The 11,506-nt window shown below is 42.3% G+C and overlaps 1 protein-coding gene across 3 annotated transcripts in view; it reads left to right on the top strand.

The window, feature by feature from the left end:
• SPATA20 (spermatogenesis associated 20) overlaps positions 1-11,506 on the top strand; it is an 81,536-nt gene that overhangs the window by 2,482 nt on the left and 67,548 nt on the right. For all 3 annotated transcript variants that reach the window (XM_078611133.1, XM_078611132.1, XM_078611131.1), the window contains exons 2-3: positions 1,739-1,879; positions 3,331-3,395. In XM_078611133.1, the coding sequence (XP_078467259.1) occupies positions 1,767-1,879; positions 3,331-3,395 (178 nt within the window). In that variant the 5' untranslated portion in view covers positions 1,739-1,766. The remainder of the gene's footprint in view (positions 1-1,738; positions 1,880-3,330; positions 3,396-11,506) is intronic.

The raw sequence follows: 11,506 nt of genomic DNA, 5'->3' as shown, positions 1-11,506 counted from the left end.
ATATAAAAGGTGCAGTTATATTTAATAACATAGTAGTTATAATTGTTAGTCTACAAGTGGCTATGTTTTAATGGATATTTAAATCTTCACCATTGTGCTTGGGGTTGGACTCGTGGCACAACGGTTAAGCGCACTGCACTGTTAACCATGTGATGGGAGTTTGATTCCTAGCCACAGTTAACAGTGTTGAGTGATATATGAACAAGTCCTGGGTTCCCTCCTTCACGATATCCACATACTGACCAACACGGTGAAGAATGGTCAAATAACTAACACATCCTGTATATCCCTATAATACTGCAATGATATATTTTGGAAAGTATCCTCTTTTTAACATTTGTAAAGAATGTTTGCCAACTTGATTAGGCAAGGAAAACACTGCATGGCAGTTATCACGCTAACGATTAGGATGAATAAGTATGTATTAGTGTAATTACCCATTGAGAGCCTAGACTATAAACATGTGTAGGGTGTGCAGTGTGTTAAAAAATATATTTGTACTCGATGGTTGGGAAATAAAAAGTGATTTGCAGGAAAATTCCAGCGCTAGCTCTATTCAAGTGCCATTGAGGTCTCGACAAGCTTCAGCTACTACGAGAGGGTGAGCCTTTAGTAAAGTTAAAACGAAGGCCAAACAAACCGAAATGCAATCGAAGTACAGTCAAATATAATACAGTACATGAATATTTTGCATTGCTGTGAATGGTGATCACAATATTGTAATTCATTGTTGCGTGTGTTTCAGTCTTAACTGTGTTTAGAGTTTATGTTGTTGGGTACATGCCCTTCTGTGATGCTATTTTTTATTGCTGTCACGTGTTTTTTTCTTCAAATAGAATGAGTGAAGGGAAAGCGAAAGGGCAACTTTTTAGTGTGACTTGGTTCATTTGATCTGATAAGAAAAGTAATCTTCCAATGTTACTTGCATCTTTAGTAAAGCATCATTTTATATCACTAAAAGAGTAGTACATCGGGTTCTTTTGATAGTGTAATGACAGGGTGCCACCTGTCAGCCTGAAGGGGTAATTGCGGTTATGGGCATGTTACATAATGTCTATTTATGAGGGGGGCGTATCTAGGGTAAAGGTGAAAGGCGGAGTCAGTTGGGAAGCTCCGGGAACCTGCTCGAAGGTTCTGGAAGGGGGCGTGGCCAGAGGCGGGGCTTGGCCACGCCGGGGTGTATTTCAGGGGGACCAAACCAGAGATTCGGTGCTGTTGCGGATCCTGGGTCCTGGCTGTGTCGCTGCTAGCCGTCATCCCTCTTCATCGTCTGGCCACTTGGTCGATCTTCTGCAAGGCTCTCATCGTCGCTGCGCTAATCAGACAGCTGTGTAGTTGGACGCCGACGATGGGGTTGTGTGGAAGGGTCAGCTATGTGTAGCTATGTAGAACGTTACATAGATGTATCGCCCAGGATTGTGCTTAAAGTGTGAGAATATATAAGAAGCCCTCTACACGAAGTCTTGGAAGTCGCTCACTACAATAGCAAGCATTTACTGGATGGATGGCAGCAAGACATTCTCATGGAAAATCATCTGGGAACCTTTGAAATAAGAACTCTGCAATAGCAATTGAATTGCCAACGTGATGAGTATTGCATTTTCCAAGCACGTTTGCGGCTGGCATTTTCTGCTTCGGTAGACTGCAGTGCCCAGCAGCACACTTTGTCACATGCGCTCTTTTTTATTCTGTCTCAATACCTTTGCCCAATGAGCTGGCGATGCCGTTTGGCCCACAGGAATCCGCGCCCAAGCCTTCTGAGGGGCATGGCGACGGGCGGCGCGCACACCTCCGCAGGCTCCCCCCCGCGGCACAGCAATCGGCTGGCGCTGGAGAAGTCTCCGTACTTGCAGCAGCACGCGCACAACCCCGTCGACTGGTGAGGTCATCGTCAGCACCGATCTATTTCTTATTTTACACGGCTTCAAGAAGATTCGTACTGCACCGCACTGCAGTTTTTTTCTTTCTATTTTTGATGAAGAGCCATTTACAAAGCACTAGCGATCGGGGAAAGGGGTGCAATTATTCGGCAGATGATAGACCGAGGCCAGGTGCCCATGGGTAGGGGGAGGGAAGGGCGATTGGGCTTACTGCCCTGCTCACGTAGGGGTAACGCTCAGGAACGTGGTGATTTTAGAGAAGAAGGAGCGAGAAGGGGGGTGGGGGGGTAGATGCGCTGTAGTTCTTTAAATGCTTCCTGGGCAAACAAAGGTAATAATAAAATGTATCATTAGATATGATTGATCCACTGCTGGCTGAAAGCCTCCCCAAGCCATTTTCATTCCTCACAATCTCATGATGCAGAAATCCTTGGAGCTCGTACCCACGAGTTGATTTAATCACTCCAACTTCACAGTCGACTTCGTTTTGATGGTTTTGAATTTTGACTTCCACTCCATCGTAGTTCTCGACCATCAACCATCATCCCTTCTCGTGACGTTTCCTGCCCAAGCCCACTTAAAGCCCACTTACTTTTCTTTAACAATGTGATACCTTCTGTACCATTGCTTTTGGAGCACTATACCAATGATTTGGCGCAATCTGTTTACCCTAATTTTATTGCTTTGTACAGCACTTTTTAAAACTTAATCAATGAAATGCACAATGTAAAAATGTATTAGAATTATTTAATATGCATATGTTTTCTGATGCATGCGTTTTCTGTCTCTGCATGTAATTCAAAGTGCACACCTCTACATGCGTCTTTGTGCACTTTTCAGTTTTTGTTTAATTTTGTCTATCATTGTCTATCTCAGATCTGCGTGTCATCACAGGCCAACTAAGCATGCTTGGATTTGTTGATAGATGCACATAGATCGATTTACAGAAAGATCTCTCTATACAGTTTGTACGTGTTGGACCTTATAATTGCCATTGATGTCATCGTTCATGCTGCTAGATTATACCAAGAGATTGGTGAGTCAACATTTAGCAGTGACCTCGCAGCGCGGAAGACTCATAATTAACACGTACACAGCGCACCACGTGCATGTGTCGTCTGGCCCTCGATCTCTTCGTAAGACACGAATACACAAATCGGTATCTTCGTAAAACACACAATTTAACACATGCATGGATGGCTAAATGTTCAATCAGCATCCATCTATCTGAAATGTATGTCCCACCAGACAAAAACGTTGTCAGAAATGGATGCTTTTAAATAATAAATATGCCAATAAATCATTTTGACAGAGGTGTTCGCTTTTGAGGAAAGATTCTTAAATGCCTAATCATCACACTTGTATTCGTGCTTGCATGTGTGTTGTTAAGTGCCTTTAGTTACTTATATTAATAAACAATGAAGCATTCATTGTGTTCGCTGTCCATCAGGTATCCCTGGGGAGAGGAAGCCTTTGAAAAGGCACGCACAGAAGACAAGCCCATATTCCTTTCGGGTAAGCAGCGGTTAACCCCTGTCACGTTTGGCTGTGTGTTTTATTTCTGAAACTGCTGCCCTTGGCACAAAAGAGGGCCTTTTTGCACTCACACGTCACAGTTTGGGAATGAGCCTCAGGGCATTATGGGAATGACCCAGTACCTCGAAATTATTGTTTTTTCACGGGTCTTTCCATTTCAGTGATGAGGAAATATAATAAAGGACTCATGCGTTAATATCTTTAAATGAAGTATTGCACCAATTTATTTTACAAGATCTGTGTGAATGGCCATCGGGTACAATAATTGGCAGCTCAGACTTGCCTTACCACATACTTTATTGCATAGCTCAGTTTAATAGTGATGGGAGAGATGGTCTATCCAGATATTTTATCTAGAACTTGATGGATTTAGACTGGTAATGTTTTTTTAGCTGCGTCTCAGTCAGCGATAGAATGGCTTTATGTGACTTGATGGTTGTGTGGGCAACGTGCTTGTCACGAAGTCAATTTATAAGGATGCCATCATTCAATTGTGTTAACTGTCTGATACATTCTGTGGAGCCTTGCTGAAGTTGGTTTTGTGATGTTAAAAACTGAAACGTTGGCATTCCATGGAAACTAAAGATCTAAATGGTAGATATTCATCATAAAGGTTTTTGGGTTGGATTTCGTAATTATAAATTTGTCAAAACCCTCCACCACCAGACACAGCCAATCAGGAAGGGATTTGTCATATAAACAAAACGCACCAATTAGTTACTACTTTAGCCCACCGGTGTGTTGGAGTATGACGTTTCGCTGGTAATTACATCCAGCATCATCGGGCGATTTGCCAAAGTCGAGTTCCTTTCGGGCTTTGCCACTTTGGCAAATCGCTCGATGATGCTGGATGTAATTACCAGCGAAACTTCGTACTACTCAAATTGTAAATATTGTGGATTTACTCTCCAAAACACCAGTGGGCTAAAGTAGTAACTAATTGGCGTGTTTTGTTTACGTGACAAATCCTTTAATTATTGGCTGTGTTGAGTGGTGAATACTTACGCGATCTAACCCAAAAACCTTTATTATGAATAATATTGTTCGTGAAAGCCCACGTGTTAAACTAAATGGTAGATAATTTTGTATGAAAAGAAAAGCAGGTAAAGGTGCAGTCCTGCAACTGCTTGCTCATGCCACTGCTGGTGGAATGGCCTGTATTAGATGGAGCCCCAGGGAGCCCGTTAATTGAGTTGGCCCAATTATTTTTGTTGCCAAATTAGAAAATTACCCACAGCAGCTCATATTCAATTCAAACACTTTATAAAAGATGTAATGCCTTGTTGGGTCTGTCTGGAAGATTTTATGTAAATTAAAGTTTGGTCATCTCTTGCTCAACTTGTTTGGGACCTAAAACCTAAAAAACTCCTCAGCTACAAAGTTTATTGCTTATATATACCGTGTTGGTCACCCAGTATATGAGCTCTAGAAAAGATGACATTCCAAAACATCCTTGAGTGGAAAAATGTGTGACTTATCAATTTGCAATATGGATATGAGTCACATTGTTCAAGCCAGGCACTTACAGTGAGGGAAAAAAGTATTTGATCCCCTGCTGATTTTGTACGTTTGCCCACTGACAAATAAATTATCAGTCTTTAATTTTAATGGTAGGTTTATTTGAACAGTGAGAGACAGAATAACAACAACAACATACAGAAAAACGCATGTCAAAAATGTTATAAATTGATTTGCATTTCAATGAGGGAAATAAGTATTTGACCCCTCTGCGAAGCATGACTTAGTACTTGGTGGCAAAACCCTTGTTGGCAATCACAGAGGTCAGACGTTTCTTGTAGTTGGCCACCAGGTTTGCACACATCTCAAGAGGGATTTTGTCCCACTCCTCTTTGCAGATCTTCTCCAAGTCACGTTTGGCAACTCGAACCTTCAGCACCCTCCACAGATTTTCTATGGGATTAAGGTCTGGAGACTGGCTAGGCCACTCCAGGACCTTAATGTGCTTCTTCTTGAGCCACTCCTTTGTTGCCTTGGCCGAGTGTTTTGGGTCATTGTCATGGTGGAGAGTTTGGAATCTGATTGATTGCTTCTGTGAACAGGTGTCTTTTATACAGTTAACAAGCTGAGATTAGGAGCACTCCTTTTAAGAGTGTGCTCCTAATCTCAGCTGGTTACCTGTATAAAAGACACCTGGAAGCCAAGAATCTTTCTGATTGAGAGGGGGTCAAATACTTATTTCCCTCATTAAAATGCAAATCAATTTATAACATATTTGACATGCGTTTTTCTCGATTTTTGTTGTTGTTATTCTGTCTCTCACTGTTCAAATAAACCTACCATTAAAATTATAGATTGATCATTTCTTTGTCAGTGGGCAAACGTACAAAATCAGCAGGGGATCAAATACTTTTTTCCCTCACTGTATAATGAGCTCTGAAATTTAACTTGTTGCGCGTGATGAAACCAGGATATTATACCAGAGTATTCAATGGCATTCTGGTCAATTTTGATTTGAAGCTTTCGTGACTGCAGGAATCCATACTCTTTGGTTCATTCGGTAAAGTCACGTAGGTAGAAAAATAAAATAAAACAAAAAATAATATATCACGACGTTTCGATCGCAAACGTTTCGATCGCAAACGTCGTGATATATAATTTTTGTTTTATTTTCTTTTTATACCTACGTGACTTTACCGAAAGAACCAAAGACTAGGCATTCTGGTCGTCAATCGCATGTAAAACATATTACCCATTTATACAACTTCAAATGTATCTGCAAATATGTACTTGAGTGTTTATGGTAACTGACAGATTAGATGCACGAGTGATGTTAGCTTTCAACATATTGTATAACCTGTAATTTAAATAAGATGTATATGTGTCTCACAGTTAATAGCATTGCACACAAAGGATAATGCCTTTCTGGGAAAGTTGTTCATTGGTGCAAACAAAAATTGAAATTTTTGGCAAAGAACGTGCGCATGATATGAATGCTACTATTTATACAAATCCTGTGTGTATGCACTGTATATTTTTGTTAACTGTACTTCCCACGTTGATATTATCAGCTAGGAATAACTAAATAACCTTTGACACACAGTGAAGAATCTGTCTTTACCTGTCAGTTCAACTTATGTTATTGTATAAAATGATAGCGCATTCATAAAAGCAACCCTAAAGTTTGCACAGACTTGGATTTTTCAATTTGATTTTTGACAGCAGCTGTAAAAATATGTTACGCATTAATCTTTGAATTTCTGCGCAATCTAAGAAAAAAACTGAAAGTTAAAAAAGTTATTGTGAAGTAATTTAACGTCACTCTTGAGAAGAGGACAAACACATGAAATAAAATAATAATAAAAGTGTAAGATGTACGGCGTGAAATCTTGACTTAAAGCTTTCGTGACTGCAGGAGTTAATTCTTTGCGTCTTTCGGTAAAGTCATGTACAAAAACTACGACATTTCGGTCGCAATACAAGCAATCATTATCAGGAGAGAAAAAAAGGGGGAAAGCTGCTGAATTAGGCTGTTTTAAAGGTTTGAAATGGGTGTAGCCCAAGGGTCATAAACGAAGTGGGCGGGGCTAGTGATGTTAAAGTGAGAAATTTGCATGTAAAATTGGAGAGCAACCTACACGACGAGGGCGCGGAGGTGGCCATTGTATTTTGAGAGATTAGTGTAATAAGAGTGCCATCTCCTGCATTATTGTGGGGGTTACATTTACATATTGATTCAGTCCACGTATTATCTATATTAGGGATTCTATCTGGGGAAAGGTGAATGGGCGGATCTAGCAGGGAAGCCTCTGGAAAGTTCTCGAAGGTTCCAGGAGGGGCGTGGCCAGAGGCGGGGCTTAGCCTCGGAGAAGGGAATATAAGCAGGGGGTACAGCAACGTTAGAGGTCGGTGTTTGAAGATCGAAGAGGAGCTCCCCGTCGCTGTTATCCCGCCATCTCCACCTGCCACGTGGCGGCTCGACCTCCACCCGCTCAGCTGCTCCATAGCGCGCCGCCAGCCAGGCGGTGCGGTAGCGAGCGGGGTGAGCGCCACGTGGCGTGGGGCAGCACAGCCACGAGAGCGGGTCGACATCCGTGGAGAGAGAGAGCGGCTGTACCGAAGATTTAATAAATAACTTGAAGTTCCTTACTGTGTCGGAGCCACTCATTACAGTGGTGTCAGATAGTGGACTTTTTCTGGCGGTGCTCTACTGAAGACGTGATGTCCAAGCACCATAAAAAGAAGAATCCACCTGCAGTGTCCTCCGACGATGACGAGACGGCGACTCAGCTCCTGGCGACCCCGGGTTCCGTGGTCCCGTTTATGGAGCCCACGATAGGTGCCGATGTCTCACCTGCGGCGGACGGCGTGGCGGAGTCTTCACATCAGACTTAATTTGGAGCTTTCGTGACTGCAGGAATTACTCTTTGGTTCTTTCGGTAAAGTCACGTATAAAGATAAAATAATAAATTAAATACTAGCATACATCAGCTTCGCCCTGATGATCCGTGGCGAAGGGTGGAGACGCAGCTGGGCGCTTTGACAACAGCGCTCCTCCACCTCGTCGCTCTCGTCACGCCGATCGCCGCTGGAGGTAGTCCGGTGGCGGACCGTCCGGGGGTGGACGTGCAGAGGACCGGCGACGGTGCCTCGGAGGGTCTCCCCTTGGGAAACACGGCCACCATTCCGGGCAGGGTGGAGACGGCCGCCATTTCACAGTCCCCGCCAACCACGCGTGTCACGGCCACCATTTTGCACACCGCGGAGGAGAGCGGTGCGTCGGCCGCCAGTTCGTCACTGCCGTGCAATACCCCGGCGTGGCCTCAAGGTGGCGGCGGCTCCACGATTTTACATTGACATGCTAATCTCTCACAATACAATGGCCACCTCCGCGCCCTCGTCGTGGAGGTAGCTCTCCGATCTTACATTTACATGCAAATTTCTCACTTTAATATCACTAGCCCCGCCCACTTCATTTATGACCCTTGGGTTACACCCATCTCAAACCTTCAAAACAGACTGCCTCAGCAGCTTTCCCCCTCTTTTTTTCTCCTGATAACGATTGCTTGTGTTGCGATCGAAATGTTGTAGTTTTTCGTAAAACAATATTTTGTTATTTGTGACTTTACCGAAAGACCCAAAGAATATGTACGGCGTCGTTGTTTTTCAGATGTGTATACATTTGGGCAAGTTACATTTCCTGGAAAGACAACTGATGAATAAAACATTTAACAAAATCGTATCCATGAGAGGGAAAACAATCAAAGATCCCAACAGAGGGGAGAGTCGGCTGTCATACCAGAATGCATGTAGGTGTCAAACAGTGACAGCATTAGTTGGAACAGAGGCAAAGTCTTTGTTAAGCGGAGGCTTTCATGTAGCAGTGCTATAAGAGTGTCAGCTGATGATGATGATGACAGAAAGAAGACCTCACTGGCTACTCATCATAAGGCTAAGTCAACCCCGGGGAAATATTTTGTTAAGTACAAATTTAAAGTTGGTTTCAATTAGTGGAAGTGAAAAGTCGATGTATTCTTTACATTGGTTGTCCTATGAAGATACTGCTGGCTACTGTGGTGGAATCACTGGACTGGCAAGCCCGAGGTTGATGGTTCAATTTACCGACTCGAAATCTGAAAAAAATAGTTTTTAAAATGTTTTAATACATAGGCTTTCGCAACCACTATCATCCATAATATAGGTTTATTTGGGTCGGATGTGTAAATATTAATGCGTCGTTAAACCACCACCACCCGACACAGCTAATTAGTAATGTTTGTCACGTAAACAGAACATGCCATTTAGTTACTAGTACAGCACACCGGTATGTTGGAGAGCAAATCCACAACATTTATAATCTCAGTAAGACGTTTCGCCAGTGGTGAAGCTAGTTGTAATTACTGCCAAAACGTCATACTCAGATTGTAAATGTTGTGGATTTGCTCTCCAACACACCGGTGTGCCGTACTAGTAACGAATTGGCATGTTCTGTTTACGTGACAAACCTTACTAATTGGCTGTGTCAGGTGGTGGCGAGTTTAATAACACATATATTTACGCGATCTAACCAAAAAAACCTATATTATGGACTTTTCTAAATATCCGTCCTCTGTCCACCCAGCAGTATAAGTGGGTACATGACAGTTCGTCGATTTCCAGTGTGTGTACCCTCACCGCCTCCGAGACGTCTGACCGACATGAACGAATAGGACAAACACACTCTAGAAGGGCTCTCCAGAGCTCACTTTTGTGGAGGCCCTTTTGCCAGCAGTGACGTAAGCGAGAAATGTGACATTTCTCAGGGGCCACTAACAGAGATGAACATTTCCCCAACACCCGTTTGAATGCTTAGACACTTTGTCTTTTTGACATCGTTGTCTTTAAGTCAAAAGACACATGTGGCTTTTGAGGCCACATGTGTCTTTTGTGAAAGAAAACTTGGGAGAATCCCAGAATAAAGACAGGTGCCACGGTGGCGGGATGTTAAACACCTTACCTGATATACAGGAGGTCGTGGGTTTGATCCCGACCCTGACGCCTGCTGTATATTTGGAGTTTGCATGTTCTCCTTGTGGTTGCATGGATTTTTTTCCAGGTCCTCCGGTTTATTTCCCTAAATTAAGAAACATGCGTTTCGATTATTTGTTTGAAATAAATTTCCACATGATACGCCACTTCATTGGGCTTTAATTTGTAGCCAGAGCGTTTCTGAAAAAAAGCTATATAGATCAGTGGGCCTTACCTGGTAAAATAAACAAATAGTTTAGTTTTAGGTGCAATAGCAAAGGTTTCAAAATTATGGATTATATAACTTTTCAGACAACAACCGGGCATATATGCCATGGAAATATATAGCATAGACAGATTACAGTTGCACAATATAAACATGTAAATGTTTAGACAGAAAAAATACAAATATAACATTAAAAAAATGGAAATGATAAATGATTTTCTTTTTCTAAAACAACAGCGTAGGTGCCAGTGACTTTATTTATTAAGGTGAAGGTTATATCACAACAGAGGAGCTGGTAAATCAATGTAAGACAGTTATGATTTCTTGAAGCTGAGGCTTTGTGTTAAGGAGATATTTGACCCAATGTTATACTTTATTGGGTTGCACAATTGATTCCGTTCAGAATGAGATTTTATCTGAATTTTGTTTAAAATGTTGGACTTACAAGTGAGCATTGGATTCTTGGAATGTGTCCAATCAAGTGATCAGATAAGAAGGAACTTTATATTATTTTTGTTAAAATAAAAACCGTAAAAAAACCAAGTGCGAAGGATTTAGAGTGACATGGGCGGTTTAGTTCAAAACATCTCAAGTCCGTTATTGCCGCTATTATGTCGGGGGAATAGACAACCATTGAATCGAAAAAGTCACGTGGTTTCTGTATCTGCATGGATGGTATGTTCATTTTTTTCAACGTTAAGATTGCGACTCGATTGAATGGAAATGTACTTGGCAGTAAGCGAGGTGCATTATTCAGATTACTTTATATGGTTCTACCCGGTATTATGAGTTAAGGATAGTTTATTATTGCATGCATAAGTTTGTTGGAACCATCAACACGTCGTGTAAACACTTGTCGTTTTTGAATTCCCGTTCACACAAAAATGTTTCCCTATAAGTAATCCCCAACAGATGGGGCCTTAAGCCTCCTATGTTCCTGGCAAGAGGTCTTGAGGCACTGGTATTTGTCTACTCTGGACTCTCATGGCAAAGGACCATTCATTTTCTATCTCGCATTTGAACTTGTCTATGGCTGCTATTTAAATCTCAACCCTGTTCCTTCTTCCCACACTTTCTTTTAAGCCTGAATGCTAAGTGTGTCTGTGTAGTGTTAAGCTGTCTGTCCCCTAAAGCAGGGGGTGGGACACAATCCAAAATGCCCTTTCCAGCCTTGAGAAACCCTCCCTTCAAAAGGCACCGCTCTCTAACAAGGTTACGTGTGCGGGCAATGCTGGCAGTCCATTACTCACGAACGTACAATAACACAGCCACTTTTTGGCTTGAAACTCACCTCCAGGAAAGCAGATTTTTGGCCATGGTGCGGGCAGAAATATAAGACGTGTGGCTTCATTCCAGTCAAATAGAAAATGAGGCATTTGCATGGCAATGCCCCCGAGGA

This window comes from Lampetra planeri, chromosome 35 (assembly GCF_965212315.1).
Source record: "Lampetra planeri chromosome 35, kcLamPlan1.2.h2, whole genome shotgun sequence".
Classification (NCBI taxonomy): Eukaryota; Metazoa; Chordata; class Hyperoartia; order Petromyzontiformes; family Petromyzontidae; genus Lampetra; species Lampetra planeri.
This window is presented reverse-complemented; position numbering and strand designations above follow the sequence as displayed.